The sequence below is a fragment of the Myotis nattereri genome (assembly GCF_964212035.1).
Source record: "Myotis nattereri genome assembly, chromosome: 16".
In the NCBI taxonomy this organism is placed as follows: Eukaryota; Metazoa; Chordata; class Mammalia; order Chiroptera; family Vespertilionidae; genus Myotis; species Myotis nattereri.
In genome coordinates, this window is record NC_138091.1 from 49,261,180 (window position 1) to 49,278,229 (window position 17,050).

At 55.1% G+C, this 17,050-nt stretch overlaps 2 protein-coding genes across 2 annotated transcripts; both read right to left on the reverse strand.

Annotated features, from left to right (window-relative positions):
• Positions 1 to 819: 819 nt before the first annotated feature.
• On the reverse strand, positions 820 to 6,949 carry KRT32 (keratin 32; the record flags this gene model as incomplete). The annotated part of the gene is made up of 7 exons (XM_081109842.1): positions 820 to 949; positions 3,155 to 3,375; positions 4,065 to 4,190; positions 4,270 to 4,431; positions 5,420 to 5,576; positions 5,731 to 5,813; positions 6,482 to 6,949. 7 exons carry the CDS (start codon positions 6,947 to 6,949, stop codon positions 820 to 822), a joined length of 1,347 nt encoding a protein of 448 aa, XP_080965968.1.
• Positions 6,950 to 11,108: 4,159 nt separating this feature from the next.
• KRT35 (keratin 35) lies at positions 11,109 to 15,547 on the reverse strand (the record flags this gene model as incomplete). Its single annotated transcript, XM_081109840.1, has 7 exons — positions 11,109 to 11,256; positions 11,531 to 11,751; positions 12,521 to 12,646; positions 12,933 to 13,094; positions 13,654 to 13,810; positions 14,004 to 14,086; positions 15,077 to 15,547. 7 exons carry the CDS (start codon positions 15,545 to 15,547, stop codon positions 11,109 to 11,111), a joined length of 1,368 nt encoding a protein of 455 aa, XP_080965966.1.
• Positions 15,548 to 17,050: the final 1,503 nt, after the last annotated feature.

Genomic DNA, 17,050 nt, shown 5'->3' on the forward strand with positions numbered 1-17,050 from the left:
TCTCTGAGCCTCAGTTTCCTCATTTGTAAAGTGGAGAAAATAATGGTGCCTTTTTCATAGATTGTTGCAAGGATTTAATGGGGCGTTAACAAGGTGTCTGGGGGGCCACCGCCTGGGTTAACCAGCCCATGATGTAGAACCTTCACCTCCCAAGCAATCAGTAAGGATATTATGAATGAATGAATGAATGAATGAATGACCCCTTTGTACCAGCTGCCATGAAGCTTAGGGTGGGATCATCACAGGAATATTCTCATCTACAGTTGTTTGGCCTAAGTTTCTGGCATAATTATCTCCCTCCTCTTTTTATGTTTTTATTACTTGGCTCTGAACCAGTAGCCTGGTTTTAACTGGTTTCGGGCATGTGGGCCTTTTTGGCAAATGCCTCTCAAGCGTCTGTGGAAGCAGGGCCATACAACAAATACAGACTTTGGCCGCATTCCTCTTGATGCCCACTGAGCAGCGGTACTGGCTGGTGGACACAGCGTCGTAAATGACAAATAGAGAAAGATGTTTGCAGGGCCACTGAATGCGGCTTTATTTGCCAGTTGACTAAGGACACAGGCTCTTGAGGCAGCAGAGAACTAGAAACATCAGCAAATTAGCCTGTGGAGAGGCTGTTACTAAGAGATGAGGGCCAGGGCGCCCCCTGCAGTATCAGAGCGCCTCGCGGACAGACGGCCCACCTGGCACTGCTCAGTCTTCCTTGCTGGCCCCGCTCTCTTGGTGGCCACCGAACCCAGGTCAGGCTCCACCTGCAGAGGCACCAGCTGTCCAGCTCTGGTCCCTCCAGGATCCATCCACCAGCACTGAGGGGCTTCAGTAGCGGCCCGGGGGGCAGGGCACGCAAGGCACACAGACAGTGTGGGGCACACAGACGGTGCGGGGCACACTGGGGGAGGGCACACAGGGGGGACACGAGGGAGTGGAGCACGGGTTACAGGGCAACCTGCAGAAGAAAGGCACATGAAGGGGTTAAAGAAGCCGGAGTGGGCAGCAGGTTCTGCCCCCAGTGCCTCCCCAATCTACCCACTGCTCACCTTATCTGCTTACTTCCCTGGTCCACCCTTCATTGTCTTCATCTCTGTGACCCCAATGGCCTCCTAACTGGTCTCCCAACCCCTCTTACCCCTTGTAGCTACTGTCAACTTGATGGCCAGAGCGATCTTCCACAAACACAAATCTAATCATCTCCCTCCCCTGCTTAAGACCTTCAGAGGCTCCCATTTGTACTCAGGACAAAGAGCAACTTCCTTCAACTCAATGGTCACCTCCTCCTTGAAGCCCCCCCCCCCCCGGATCTCTCTGTGTCAAATCCCCCTGTGGTACCATGTACCTCCTTCCAGAGCGGTGTGATTATTCTAGTATGAACTCTCTCTCAATGAGCAGTGAGGTGAGCAGCCATGGATGCATACCCCCTGCATACCTGGCCTAAAGCAGACTCTTAATAATTGACTAAATTTGTGGTCAGCAAACTGTGGCTCGCGAACCACATGTGGCTCTTTGGCCCCTTGAGTGTGGCTCTTCCTAAGCCTTAGGAGTACCCTAATTAAGTTAATAACAATGTACCTACCTATATAGTTTAAGTTTAAAAAATTTGGCTCTCAAAAGAAATTTCAATCGTTGTACTGTTGATATTTGACTCTGTTGACTAATGAGTTTGCCGACCACTGGACTAAATGAATTAACCAATTAATATGGAAGAAACATACGGCAAAGGGGAAAAGGATGGTCTGAGACTGACAGGTGTTGGCTCAAAACCAGAAACGACACATTGGATGTTGGATGGACACCAAGTAGCCCCAGAGACAAGACAGGCAGCCCCAGGACCACATCCAGCTGGAAATGCCGGCACTGTGTTGTCTTTTAATTTGTTGAAATATTTAAAATTCAAGAGAACTTCACATTTAAAAGAAATCCAGACTCCCCTTGAACAATCAGACGATCCAGCAATGCTGCCACTCTCCTGTGATAGAAATGCCCTGAGGGGTGGTGCCGCCCTCACTGGACAAGGCCTAGCTCCCTAGTGGTCCACAGTCCTACATGAGCCACGTCACTCAGGTACGCTAACAGCCTGGCCCTAGGAAAACATTTGACTTTGCAACTCTTGTCTTGGAGGACAAGATTCTAAATGACAGAGAAGCAAGGCTGAATGTAGAATCAGAAACTACCGAGAACAGTAATCAGCCCCCAGGTGTCCACAGCACAGCGGTGTCCCGCACACAGACAACCACCAAGCCCTGTGATTCTGCCTGCACTGCGGCTGGGGGCTGATGCCTCACTGACCTGATTCAGACCCCCCCCCTGCCCCCCGTTGCTTATTACCTAGAGTCTAGGTCCTAGACCATGAGGGCCTCCTGAACAGTGTCCCTGCCCGGTCTCTCCTCCCTCTACTCAGCCCTTCCTCTGCCTGCCACCTGTGGCATCTTCCTGAGGAGCAGCTGTGAGCTCTCACTGACTTGGTCAAAGAAATGTTTTCTGAGCATCTACTATGTGCCAGGTGCAGGGGGTAAGAATATTTTATATTGTCTCTGAGGTCCAGGTACTTATTTACCCTCTCACTAGAGGGAGATCCGCAGTTAAGCAGATTCTATCATCTCCTCCTCAAAAAACAGCAAGGCCTCCCCATTGCCTATGAAATAAACCCCTCCCTCTCCAGCATGGCCTTCATGGCTCTCCATGAATGGGCCCCAACTGACCTTTCCTGTCCACCTCCCACCCAGATCATCATATGAAGCTACTTACTCCCCTCCCAGTGCTGAAACCATCCTTCCCCCCCCACACACACACACACACCCACACCCCCGCGGCCCCAGTATGATCTCCAGTTGCTCATCTGCCTGGCTCTCTAAACAGATGGGAACAACTTGAGAGCAGATGCCTTATCATCATCCATCTGGGTCTTCCCCTGGCGCCTGGCACACGCTGGGCCCTTGGACGGAGTTTGTTGACTTGGGATGGAACAGGATCTTCAACGGGCCAGGTTTAGGGAGGGCGGCATGAACGCCTGCCTGACTTTCTTCAGATTCTATCAGCTTCCTAATCCCTTCTTAATTACGCCAGGGTTCTCCCTTCTGAGAAGATCCAGTTGCTTCCTATGGCTTCCCCAACCCTCCCACGCATCTCCCGGTACAGCCTCAGTGGGCCCGCGTACTTGCAGTCCTCGCTCTCCAGCAGCCCCCGGTACGTGTTGATCTCACACTCCAGCCGGGCCCGGACGTCCAGCAGCACCTGGTACTCCTGGTTCTGCCGCTCCAGGTCGCAGCGGATCTCGGCCAGCTGGGCCTCCACGTTGGTGATCAGGCACTGTATCTGGGCCAGCTGGGAGCTGTAGCGGGCCTCGGTCTCCGTCAGCATGTTCTCCAGGGAGTCCCTCTGAGGAAAGGAGAGGAAATAAGTATGAGGAACAGATCTATTTTCCACGGCCTGACTTGGGAAGAGCCAGAAAGAGCCAAGTCTCTCTTTGGGGTTGAGAATGACCCCTCTTTACCTAAGTCACTGTGGAAACTAAAGCCCAGAAAGGCCAAGTGACTTGTTCAAGGTTAAGCAGCTGGTAAGTGAGAGACCAGGGTTTGAACACAGATCCGTGTGATCCTAAATCCCTGTTCCTTCTCCAACCCTAGTCTGCCTTCAGGCTCCTTCCCTAAGGCATCATTGGGAACAGTGGTCTTTAACCCTGGCTTCATGTTAGAGTCACCCAGCCAGGCCCTACCTCCAGAAACTCTGATTTCATTCTTCTGGGGAGGAACCTGGGCATTTGGTTCTTTAAATCTTCGCAGGTGGGGAAGCCCGGGTTTGGAAGGGCAGGCTAAGCAGAGAACAAGCGTTCTCAAGGAGTCATTTTTGACCGCAGCCACCTAACTCATGTCAGATCCGGGACACCCGTTTTATCTCTGAGCTGGGTCTTGGGAGAAACCTCCCTCCAAGAAAGGTCAGCTGGACAAGCATCCCCGGTAGCTGCATCTGGGCCTCCTCCTCCTCCTCCTTCCAGATGCCTGCACCTACGCTCGGTGCCAGCTGGGAGCCAGAGCTGTGGAAGAGGTGCCCCCCGCAGGGGCGCTCACCAGGCTGTGCTGGGCCTGCAGCTCGATCTCCAGCGTGTTGACTGTTCGTCTCAGATCAATGATGTCCGACTGGTAGGTCTGAAGTTGCTCAGAGCTGGTGGCCACCTGCTGGTTAAGCTCCTCCATCTGCAAGGGGGGAGACAGGAGAGGCTGGGGGTGCCTTCGCGGGGACACTGGGGAGGCCGCCCACCGGCGAGAGGCCCACCTGCGTGTTGAACCACTCCTCCACGTCCCTGCGGTTGGCCTCCACCACCGTCTCGTACTGACACCGCATCTCTTCCAGCATCCTGTTCAGGTCCACGGGGGGCGCAGCGTCCACCTCAATGTTAAGGCGGTCCCCAAGCTGGCATCGGAGGGTGCCGACTTCCTGAAAAGGAGCAAGAGCCCCAGGCGCGTGTGAAGTTGTGGGATTCGGGGCTCACCCGGCCACCCTCCCCGCGTGTTCATCTGGGAAGCGGGGCAGCAAAAGTCTGGCTTCACTTGGTTCAAGGCCAAGTTAGAGCAGGCGCCTCCGCAGGCTTGGCTGCCAAGGAGAGAAAGTTGTCACTGAGGCTCCAGCGTGTGCGATAGCGCCTCATTAGTGGCTTCTGGTTCAGGCCCCAGTTCCCGATGAGTCAGTACCTTAGGGCACTTGGCAAATACGTGCGGTTTGTTACTTTACACTTAAGGAAACCCAGCCAGGAGTCAGAGACACTTGTTCTTTCAAGTGCCAAGTCAAGAGGTTGAGAGTCAACCCAGGGAAGGAGGGGAAAACATCAGAGCTCGGGTGGGCGCTTAGCATTCCCGCCAGGACCTGCAGGAGGGGAGGGAAAGCCGGAAAGGGCTGACCTGGGGCTCGTGGATTAAGTCTATTAGATGCAAACAGAAGAGAAGAAGGAAGACAAGGATGGGGACAGAAGGAAGGAAACCACGGCAGTTCAACTGCCCCTGAGAAGACATGGAGCACCCAGCAGTCCAGCCTGGCAGAGACGGGCAGGTGTGAGTTCCAGAACACAACCCCCGGGTTCCAGTGCACCAACCGGCCCCTGGAGCTTGGCTCTCAGGAGGAAAACAAACGCCGTGGAAAAGCACCTGGCAGTCACGCAAGTCCAGGGAGTGCAGAGAAGATGGCTAGCGTTTCTGAGCACCGACCCAGGGACAGGTGTTTCAAGCCCCAGACCTCACTGACTTCTCAAAGCAACCCTGTCTGATAGTGTTGCTCCTGTGTATAGATAAGGAGGCTCAGAAAGGTTAAAGGCACTGGGCAAAGTCATAGAAACGATACATGGCAGGCCTGGGAATTCCAACCCACGTCAGTCCGACCCGACACCCCACGTATTTCCCACGTTCTGCTTCTGCCTGACTTCCGGGCTCACCTCCTCATGGTTCTTCTTGAGGCAGAGCAGCTCCTCCTTCAGGGACTCCACCTGGGCCTCCAGGTTGGCCTTGCACAGGGTCAGCTCGTCCAGGATCCTGCGCAGACCGTTGGTGTCGGCCTCCACCAGCTGCCGCAGGGCCAGCTCCGTCTCGTACCTGCCCAAGGACAGGATCAACAGTGGGGGGTGGAGACAGGAATCAGGGGAGTCCTTGAACTGCTGGCACTTCTCTGACTCTCCATGAAGTGAATGGAAAGCTGCCCCCGAGCATGTGCGGGGAGAGAGGGCGCCCATCCCCCAGCCAAACTCACTTGGTCCTGAAGTCGTCGGCAGCCAGCTTGGCATTATCGATGTGCACCACCATCCTGGCGTTGTCTGCCTTGGTGCACAGAACCTGGAGGCCAAAGCACACAGAGGGGGTCAGTCCAGGATAAGAACCCAAGCGAGGAGAAGATGGTAGCTGGGGGGCTCAGCAGCCTAGCAGCCATCGCTACAGAAGCCCCTCCTCCCTGGAACTCTGGGGGGGAGGGCGTACTTTAGTGAACTGCTCGTCCTTAAAGACATGAGATTTATTTCTTAAGCACCTGGGTCTGCACAAACCCAAATACCCTATTCTGGGTACAATGAGCAATACGGAAGGAAAGACTCTCATTAAGTCTGAAGTCATTCATGGGACAGTTAGAATGGTCCTTCGTCAGCACTAACATTTACTGAAAACCCACCCCGTTTCCAGGGACTGTGCTCAGCACTTGATCTGCATCAACTCAGGGAATCCTCTTGGCAGCCCCATTAGGTAAGGACCATTATTATCCCCATTCTACAGACGGGGAAGCTGAGGCCCAGGGAAGGGAAGGGACCTCCCAAAGTCATGCAATGGAGACTATATCCCAGGCCCCTTTCCACGTTAAGGGCTCTGGCTGGATGCTCCAATTATGAGATCATTCTGTGCCCTCGGGAAGCCTCTTTTCCCTGAACATAGCTTGGTAAACGATGAGATTCCAATCTAGAATGCCTGCCGTTCCAGTTGCCTTCCCAGTGAGACTGTTCAGCGCCCGCCCTCACCTTCTGCTGCAGCTCCTCAATGGTCCTGAAATACGACTGGTAGTCAGGACACATGGTGGGCACTGGAGACTGGCAGGCCTCTTGGATCTTGCTCTCCAGGTTGGCGTTCTCCTGCTCCAGCTGCCGTACCTTCTCCAGGTAGTTGGCCAGCCGGTCATTTAGAAACTGCATGGTCTCCTTCTCGCTGCCATTGAAGGTCCCTTCACAGAGCCAGCTGCAGGTCCCCATGGTGCCGGAGATGCCAGTGGTGGGCCAGCAGCTGCTGGGTCGGCAGGAGCTGGAGAGGTAGGTCTTGGAGAGGCAGCCGGCCGGCCGGTAGGTGGTGGGCATGCAGACGGAAGGCACGCAAGGCATGGGTTGGCAGACATAGCCCAGGCACAGCTCGGGCCGGCAGTTCATGCCGCTGGAGCAGACAGAGGAGGCCCGGGGACAGCTCTTGATGGAGGCAGGTGAGCAGTTGGATGCCATGTGGGGGAGGCCCCTTCTCTCAGCTGCAGCTACCTGGATCGCCAACACCTACAGACCCCATCTCTGTGGGGCCTTTTATCCCCTTGGAGTGAGGGGGCTCGCCCTAGAAAGCGGTGTTGATGTGTACACTCAGCCTCAGAGGAAGCTGCTAATTAATTTGTAATTTGGTTTCCAATAAGCAGTTCCTTTCCTCATAAAAGAGACCAAGCTTGTCATTTGGCTACAGCCAGACTCCTGTCATTGATCACCAGGGGAGAGCTTCCGGACACATCTTCAAAGGATCGGCTCCATGCTGGGCCCTCATTACCAGGGCGGGGTCACCAGGAGACCTCTGCAGGAGACCACGGTGGCCTGGCCCTGTGTCCCCCGGGGCCTGGCCCACCGCGCCCCCGCCTGCTCCAGCCCTGAGAAAGGCACAGTGTATGGGCCGGCGGGCGCTCCTCTTAATGAGAGCGTTCCCTGTGGGAAGAGGCCTGGCCCTGAAGGAGGAAGTGTGTGGGTGACAGAAGCTGCGTCGTTACCGGCAGCGGTAGAAACCCAGGCAGGTCGGGAAGAGAACCTCTGAGGCTTCGGAGCACGGATCAGCTTCCTCCCCACGGGAAGAAATAATATCTGGGGCAAGAGAACAAACTCAATTCAGAAAGCCTTAAGAGCCAGGGACAGCCTTGCAGCTGGACACCGTTGAGAAGGATGAGGGAATGCCACTCGGGGAGAAAACCTTCAATGTCCTGGACACCTCCGTGAGGCGGATGCTCTATCTTGACCGGCTCTGGATCACCCTTTCATTGCTCACTGCTTCACGTACAGGGAGCAGTGAGCAATGCAAGTCAAGTTCGAGTCTTGTTTGCTGAGACGGAGGCTGGCCAGGCTGGCACTGGCCCTACTTTCCCTTTCTGCAATGGTGGACAGGGAGGGCTCCTGTCGGGGCCTCAGAGAGGGGAGGCAGGGGGCATCAGCTCCCTTGAGAAGTGACACTTTGCAGCCCAGGGACGAGCTGCGCCAGGACATGGGGACAGGTATCTCCAGTCTAGGAGCCTTGAATTCCTTAAGAAAGCAACAGGTGAGGCCCGTGGTTTCAGTCCTTGTCTGCAATGCCTGCCAGCTCAAACACGTCACGTTTAATGGGTATGTGTTATGTAGCCACATCCTATTCCTTCATCTTCTCAACATAATATTGGGGTATAAGCACTTGTCCTGTTTTTCACATATCTCTACAAGTATTGGTGGAGAGGCAGGGAAGAGAAAACCCCACCCAGCCCTATTCCCAGAATTCTTTGCTTAAGAAAAGTCAAGAGAGAGATTATAACCTTCTAACTTGCTGTGTGACCTTGGGAAAGTCACTTTACCTCTCTGGGCCTCAGTTTCCTCATGCAAATTGAAAAGGTTAGGTTAGCCCAGCCACGTAGCTCAGTGGTTGAGTGTCAACCTATGAACCAGAAGGTCACAGTTCTATTCCCAGTCGGGAAACTCAATTCCCAGTGTTGGGTGTGCAGGAGCAGCCGATCCATGATTCTCTCTCATCATGGATGTTTCTATCTCTCTCTCCCTCTCTCCCTTCCTCTCTGAAATCAATAAAAATCTATTTTTTTTTTAGAAGTACACCATGAGGATCAAACAGTACTAAGGTCGATGTCAGAGGCACCCTGAGCCCCCTGAACTCCCAGGGGCCTTGCCAGCAGGGCTCTCAGCCTGGCTGCTCCCTGGAATCACATGCAGACCTTTAACAAACCCCAACACCAGGCCTGTTCCAGACCCACGAAGTCAGGATTTCAGGATTTCAGACCAGGCATCCATGTGTTTCAAAGGCATCAGCCTTGGCTAAGGCCGAGGACCTCTGGCCAAGTGGAAACAGCTTTCCAATTGAAGAGCACAAGCTAATAAAGTAGATCGTAATGCCTTCTGCACAGGATCTGGTGTGCTCCATCTTGGAGGGAGTTAGGGTAGGTTTGGAAGAGGCTTGCACCACAAAGAATAAAGAGGAGCAGGAGGAGGGAAGAGGAGGAAGAGGGAGGAGGAGGAGGAGGAGAGTGTGGCTTCTGTGAAACAGTTAACCCCAACTGTGTGCTCAAGGGAGGGTGCCTGTACCGCTTGCTGACTGTGGATTCTCCCACTGACTTTGCTCCGAGTCAGAATTAGCTAATAAGCCATCTAGCTACTTACCCACTTTGGCCTGGTTTGCCCTGGCATTCATTGCTGCTTGGAAGGAAACCTCAGAAATGAAACCATGGGCAGGAAAAAGGTGGGTGCCCACATTCTGAGCAACCCAGGCATCCAGCTAGAATAGAGCCCACAGTAATCACTGGCCAGTTTTCAAATGCTCAGCGTAGCATTGGGGACCTTCCGGCACAGTCACTGTCATGTTCTCTTTCACTGATGATGACACTGAGGCCTACACCTGCTAAAGCTCCCCCAGGCAGTGGGCGGGGCCGGGATTTGAACTCAGGTTAGTCTGGCTTGTGTTTGGAGCCCACATTCATCATTCTAACGCCACAGCCCCCTGTAGCAGGCCTCCTCCTACCGCTGAATTAGGAAGGAAAAGAGATGGAGAGAGGGCTCCTTCCTGTCCCATCCCAAGGCCTCCCTCCGATGAGGCTTAATCCTGTCCCTGGCACCTAACACACTGCCTGGCCCAGGAAGGTGCACAGCCAGGGTTTGTTGAATGAACTGAATGATCCTGAGACCATCATCGTCTCTGGGTGACTGAGCCTCAGCTAAACCAGCCAAGGGGTTCCAAGAAGCCCAAAGCTGAGGGGGTGCAGAATGCCAGGAGTGAGGGGGCTGGGAGAAATGAAGCCCGAGACCCTCCTTTCCAGGGGATTGGAAAGGGGAGGATTCTAAAATCAAATCAGGGTGAACTACACTCGGCACCCTTAAGAGGTGTGTGTGGGAGGAGGAGGGGTCCTCAGCGTTACCTTAGTCAGCATTTTCCCCCATCTGTTTTCCACCTTGAGTGTCGCTATAACTCTCTTACCATCACTGAAGCTCCTCAGCATGTGCTCTTGGCATCTTATACAGAGCACATGGCCATCAGGGGCCAACCCGCCTTCCTTTCCATCTCAGAAAGCTTTGCCTTCATCCTTCTCCACTTCCCCTTGGCATTGATGGAACTTGGAGCCTGCCTGGTCTGTTGGGGGAGGACATTCTGGGCCCAAGTGAGCACCTTTGGGTCAAGAGGCTGGGAGTTCCCACTCTTCCTGCTGAAATGCTTTGGTACCCACGGTGGGCCTTATCAGACGTCAAGGGCACACAAGTACATGAAGAGCCTCTTAAGAACTAGAATCTCTGAATTGTGGGTGGCAGTCACGGTGGCTGGCTCACTCTCGGATCTGGTGCTTTGGATGGAGGGTGGGTTTTCAGGGGGGTTGCTAAATGGGGAGGCCTGTGTGAAAAGGCTGCCATGGAAGAGTGGGGTTGATGGAAGCACGCTCTAGAAGCACCCTGGTGTGGGACTTCATACGGCTGCTCTTAGGAGGACCACAGACATGAGCTAATGAAGTGTCCTGAAATGCTTCCCATTGTACTGGCCCCAGATTTATTCTCCTCCTCTGGGATCCCAGGGTGACCATGTATACTGAATAGCAGGGAGGGTCTGGTAACATCTGCCACCACACTGGACTCTTGGAGAAAGGTCTTCATCAGGGAAGCTGAACAATAAGCCCCACTGTAGACCTCTACCCACCCCAAAAAGGAGCACAGGGACCCTGTCATCCCCAGCATCATACTAGTACATGGTCAGGCATCCCCCATTCATCTTCCCAAGAGTCACCCCTCTTCATACAGCAGAGACACAAACCAACAATCCAGAATGGTGCTACTTAGGCATCGAGAGCCAGAGCAAATGCACTTTATTGTTCTGAATCCCTCTGTTGCATTTCAGGACCCACCGGAGCAGCACCCAGAAGGAAATGCTGACCCAAGAGGCAGCCCGAGAACAGAGACCCTGGAACCCATTGAAATGACGAGGAGTTGCGGCCTTCGGGAGCAGCCAGCCTTAGGGACAGGCTTTAAGAAGCTTTATGGCATGTATTTGCGGTGAGGCCTCTCAGGACCGGCCCTGGGCTCTGCATGAGAAGGGATTGGGACTTTAGGGTTAGGGCTAACTAGAGGCCAACTCCAAGCCCTGGAGACAGTGGCCTTGGCTTTCTGGGCCTAGGCATTCTCAGAACCGGCCTCCCGGGCAGGGCACACAAATGGGGCGGGGGCTGCAGGTCGTGCGGGCTGCGCCAGGACCACAGGAGGCCACGGGAAGACAGGGGAGGCATGACTTGGAGGCCGAGGGTTCGGGGGCACACGGGTTACAGGGCAGCCTAGGAGAAAGAAAAAGATCAGATTAATATGTTTTTCCAGTTGCTGTTTTCCATAACTCAGAGTAACTTAAAAATCACCTAGTCCTGCCCCATTGTTTTGCCAAAAGGGGAACAGAGGCCAGGGGAGAAAAGAGATTTGCCCGGGTCATGTGATGAATTTGTAACAAGACCAGAAGGAAACCCAGGGCTCCTGGCTGGGCTTTTCCCAGGCACATGCTGTCTCCCCAGAATGGTGTGGACTGCGTTCAGAAGATGAGAGCGCAGTGGTACTCACTTGCAGTCCTCACTCTCCAGCAGGCCCCGGTACGTGTTGATCTCACCCTCCAGCCGGGCCCGGACGTCCAGCAGCACCTGGTACTCCTGGTTCTGCCGCTCCAGGTCACCCCTGATCTCGGCCAGCTGGGACTCCACGTTGCCGATCAGGCACTGCATCTGGGCCAGCTGGGAGCTGTAGCGGGCCTCCGTCTCCGACAGGGTGGATTCCAGAGCATCTCTCTGTGAGGACCAGAGTTGTGTAGGGAGGAGGAAGGTTAAGGATCAGAGAAGGAGCAAGGAAGATGCACCTAATCCATCTGGGTCTCACGGAGACCTCAGAATCCAAGAACAGAAGCTCAGAGAATCACTTTGAGCCAGGATGAACCACAACCAGACATCTTCCTTAAGATGAGCCAATTAGCCCCTCTAGCCATCTTGGTCTAAAATGACCTAAAAATAGTATCTCTGGCCCTTGTCAGTTTGGCTCAGTGGATAGAGCTTCAGCCTGTGGACCAAAGGGTCCCGGGTTTGATTCCGGTCAAGAGCACGTACCTCGGTTGCAGGCTCCTCCCTGGCCTGAGCCCTTGTTGGGGCTCGTGCAGGAGGCAACCAATCAATGTGTTCCTCTCACATTGAAGTTTCTCTCTGTCTTTCCCTCTCTCTTCCACTCTCCCTAAAAATCAATGGGAAAGTATCCTCAGGTGAGGATTAACAAGACAAAAAACAAACAAAAAACCAAACCAAAAAGGTATCTCTGAGTAACTGATAATTACTCAGAAAGAATCTGCTTCCACACATACAGGAGCCGCTGCCTGGACATGTCAGTTGCCACAGCCTCCTCTTTTACCCCTGGGGCATCTGTGAATGGGGCTGGGCTCTCGTTCCCTCTTCTCTGCACAGGAAATCTCTGATGCTCAAGAACTTGACCATTAGCCTATGTGGTCAGAGCATGGAAATTGGGGGAGCTCATGGGCAGCTAGGCTTGATCCCCAGCCGCCTCAGGACTCACCATGCTCTGCTGGGCCTGCAGCTCGATCTCCAGGGCGTTGACCGTGCGTCTCAGCTCGATGATCTCTGCCTGGAAGGTCTGCAGCTGCTCTGAGCTGGACACCACCTGCTGGTTCAGCTCCTCGGTCTGAAACATACACACATGGGACCTGGTCAGGATCACTGGGGACACAGCTTCTGAGGTCCACAGAGGCCAATGAGAATCGTGAGCTGAGAAGGACCTTCCAGATCACCCAGCCCAAACTATTCATTTTAGAGGACATGATCGCTTAGGCCACAGCCACCGGCCCAAGGTGCATGTGGAGGTCAAAACAGAGCTGGGACTCAAACTCAGGTTTCTCGATGGGGAGCCCCCAGGTCACTCCTGTGTGACCCATGGTGTATCTCTGTGGCAGACTGTTTCCAGGACGTACCTGGGTGTTGAACCAGTCTTCAGCATCCCGGCGGTTATTCTCCACCAAGGTCTCGTACTGGCACCTCATCTCATCCAGAACGCGATTCAGGTCCACAGGCGGGGCAGCGTCCACCTCGACGTTGAGCCGGTCACCAAGCTGGCAGCGCAGTGAGTTTACTTCCTATGGCATAGACCAAGGTCAGCACTAACTTTCCCACTGGCTTCCCCATTGTCCTCCCCACCACAGCTATCTGCTCCCCATGCTCACCTGCTCCCCATGCTCACCTACTCCCCATCCTCACCTACTCCCCTATGCTCACCTGCTCCCCATGCTCACCTACTCCCCATGGTCACCTACTCCCCATGGTCACCTACTCCCTCATGCCCACTGCTCCCCATGCTCACCTACTCCCATGCTCACCTACTCCCCATGCTCACCTGCTCCCCATGCTCACCTGTTCCCCATGCTTACCTACTCCCCATGCTCACCTTCTCCCCATGCTGACCTACTCCCCATGCTGACCTACTCCCATGCTGACCTACTCCCATGCTCACCTACTCCCCACGCTCACCTGCTCCCCATGCTCACCTACTCCCATGCTCACCTACTCCCCACGCTCACCTGCTCCCCATGCTCACCTACTGCCATGCTCACCTACTCCCCATGCTCACCTGCTCCCCATGCTCACCTACTCCCCTATGCTCACCTGCTCCCCATGCTCACTGCTCCCCATACTTACCTCCTCATGGTTCTTCTTCAGGCAGAGCAGCTCCTCCTTCAGGGACTCCACCTGGGCCTCCAGGTCGGCCTTGCACAGGGTCAGATCATCCAGGATCCTGCGCAGCCCATTCATGTCTGACTCCACCAGCTGCCTCATGGACACCTCCATCTCATACCTGGCAGGCACGTAACAGGGCACCTGAAGCTGCATTTCTGTTTTATATCCAAGTCACATCTCACCCCAGACTGGCCTGGTGCTGTGTGTCCACCTTAATGCCTCAGTGACTTAGTGCAGCCAAAACCCGGAGTCTGGGTGTCACCAATGTCCAGTATTACCAGCCCCAACCAAGGGGAAGGCAGGGCACTCACTTGGTCCTGAAATCATCTGCGGCCAGCTTGGCATTGTCGATCTGCACCACCAACTGGGCATTCTCTGCCTTGGTACACAGGGTCTAGAGGAGGGCAAGAAGTGGGGGGAAAGTTACTTCAGTAAAAGAAAGGACATTCTGCTGGCCGGAGCACCCCAAAGCTGGCATGAGCTGCCATTGGAGAAAGGGCAGCACCCATCCCTGGACTCCTGGCAGCTGAGGCTCCACGAGGCTTATGGGCATGCTGCACGGATCAGGGCAGGAAACCGCTAGGGCCCGTGCCCATGCAGTACATCTGCGACCTGTAGCCTGGAACAGAGAGGGGGAGGCGTGGCAATGCTGCAGGAAGACCGGGCATGATGGCTTCCTCTTCTCTTTCTATCGCCCAGACTACAGGGCTCTCCGGGAAGGTTATTACCAACAGCACACTCTGTGATTCCTTGGTCATAAATGACCCTTCTCAGAAGCCAGCTGATGTTCAGGGAATGTGGGCTGGGCGAGAAGGAAACTTCTGACAGGCTTTTCCTTTCCTGAATCAGTTATAAGAAACCTGCCCTGAACCAACACATCAAATTCAATCCCCTTACCTTGGAGGAGGAAGAGGAGGAGGAGGAGGAGGAGGAGGAGGAGGAGGAGGAGGAGGAGGAGAAGGAAGAGGAGGAGGAGGAGGAGGAGGAGAAGGAGGAGGAGGAGGAGGAGGAGGAGGAGGAGGAGGAAGAGGAGGAGGAGGAGGAGGAGGAGGAAGAGGTGAGTTGGGCTATAGTATCAAAGGTCATACAATCAATTAGTCCATAGAGTCATGTTCAAGCTCTGGCTCCACTAACTGCCAGTGGGACCACTTAGAATAAGTCACTTAACCAGCCTGAGCCTCAGCGTTCTCATCTGTTAAATGGGCTGGTGATATCTCCCTCGTAAGATTACTGGGAGGAGCAAGTGAGACCACAGTGTGAACAGGCCCTGTGACCTCTGAAGTGCCCCCGGGGAACTGGGCCACCAGCACAGATGTTCTGGCTTCCAGTCCAGTGCTGGTGGCACCAGCCTCCTGAGCTGCCAGTGCCACCCGAAACCCCTCACCTTCTTCTGGAGCTCCTCAATGGTCCGGAAGTGGGACTGGTAGTCGGGGCACAGATAGGGCACCTGCTGCTCGCACCACTCGCGGATGCGGCTCTCCAGGCTGGCGTTCTCCTGCTCCAGCTGCCGCACCTTCTCCAGGTAGCTGGCCAGGCGGTCGTTCAGGAACTGCATGGTCTCCTTCTCGCTGCCTGTCAGGATGCCTTCCCCGAACCAGCCCGCGCCCACGCTGTAGCTGGTGGCAAAGCCTCCGGAGGGGAGGCAGAGAGCAGGGAGGCAGCTGGCAGCCCTGCAGCTGCTCCTGCCCAGCCCAACCGAGCAGGTGGAGAAACTCCGGGCCCCACGGGAGAGGCTGGGGAGCTTGCAGGAGCTGCTGGAGTAGACGGTGGACACGCGGGGCGAGCCCCCGTGGGCCCCTCCCAGGCCCTTGAGGGACCCCGAGGAGAAGCTGGCCTTGAGGCATTTGGAAGCCATGGCCTCCGCACCGGGGCACAAGCGACAGAGCTGCAAGGCTGGGCACCCCCGATGCACAGGCGCAGCTCCTCGCCCCGGGTTTATATCTCGGCCCCCGTGGGCGTTGGCCTTTACAAAGTGTCTTCTCCTCGTAAAGTTAATACCACTTTCTATCAGAACCCCTCATTAACCTGCTCTTTAGCTTCCTGTGAACATTCCTCGGCCTCGTAAACAAGGAGCCCGTTGGACACGTGGAGACTCACCACCGCCCCATGCTGCTGGCAAGACCCAGGCTCTGTCAGTTCTTCAAAGGGGCCTGTCATCAGAGCCCAGGCCTCAGCCTCCTCGTTCAGAGGTGTGGGAGTCGGTCTTGACTTTCTCCAGCATTGTCTTCTTTTATGAGCCAACGGAGTCAAAGAGGCCTCTGGGCTGGCTCCTGGGCGTCGGAAGGGCAAGTCTGGTTGTTGCCGGAAAGCCGGGCCTCAAGCCCAAGGAGATACAGAAGGCTCTAGAACAGCTCAGGAAATATGTCTACGGTAACCAACTATTGCTGTTGCCCCAGGATTGTTCTGGGTTTAGTGCTGAAAGTCTCCGATCCCTGGGAACCCCTCAGTCCTGGGCAAAAGGGTTCGGTTGGTCACCCTGGACGCAGCAGAGCCTCGATGAACACATCCCTACTCCCTCCCTTGCCAGGAAGTCCGTTCTGGCTCTGCAGCCTCAGCTCCAGCCAAAATGGCTAGAGCTCGGCTAACTGGGCGCCTGCTCCACGTAAGGAAGGTGTCGTCCAGGCCCTGGTTGAAAATGGAGAAGCCTTCCCTTCTGGTTGCTGAGCCAGGTGGAGTGGTCTTGCTCACAGGCTCCTCAGAAGGCTCAAAGCGCCTGGCCTTCGGAATTCCATCTCTGCAACAGGAGTTGTCTGGACGGATGCCCAGAAAGCTGGACAAGGGTGGAATATTTGCCCAGAAAATCCATCTGCCAAGCAAGGGGGACCTGGAAGAGGGCCTGAGAGCTGAGCAAGAGGGCAGGTGTGGCTGGGGAGGGGCCTCGTCAGGGAGGCCGATGGGACTTGCCTGTTGTTCTGCCCTGCGATCTGGGTCCTAATTACTCTTCTCGGGATCCCATGAGGAGAACGACGGTGGGCTGAGCACCAGCAGCCTTCCCGGCAGGGCTCGCGGTGCTTTCCCGTGCGGGGTCTCACCGAGTCCTCATGGTGCCCTGTGAGCCGAGCTTGTTATCCCCCCTCAATGCTGAGGAAACCAAGACCCAAGGACAATGAAAGCGTGCTAGGGGCACCCGCTAGTGACAGGCAGAACCAAGATGCCAACCTGAGTCTGGCCTGGCCTTCTCCGCCGCACCACCAGCCTCCACCGCAGCTCCAAAATCCTGTGGCCGGGCTCTGTGGAGAAAGGAAAGGACAGAATAGGGTGGACTCCACAAGAGGATGGCCAACAGCCGCTGGTGTCCCAGGAGATGCAGCTCAGCATCGTGGTTACCTGTGAACTCTGGGGATTCGAATCCCAGCCC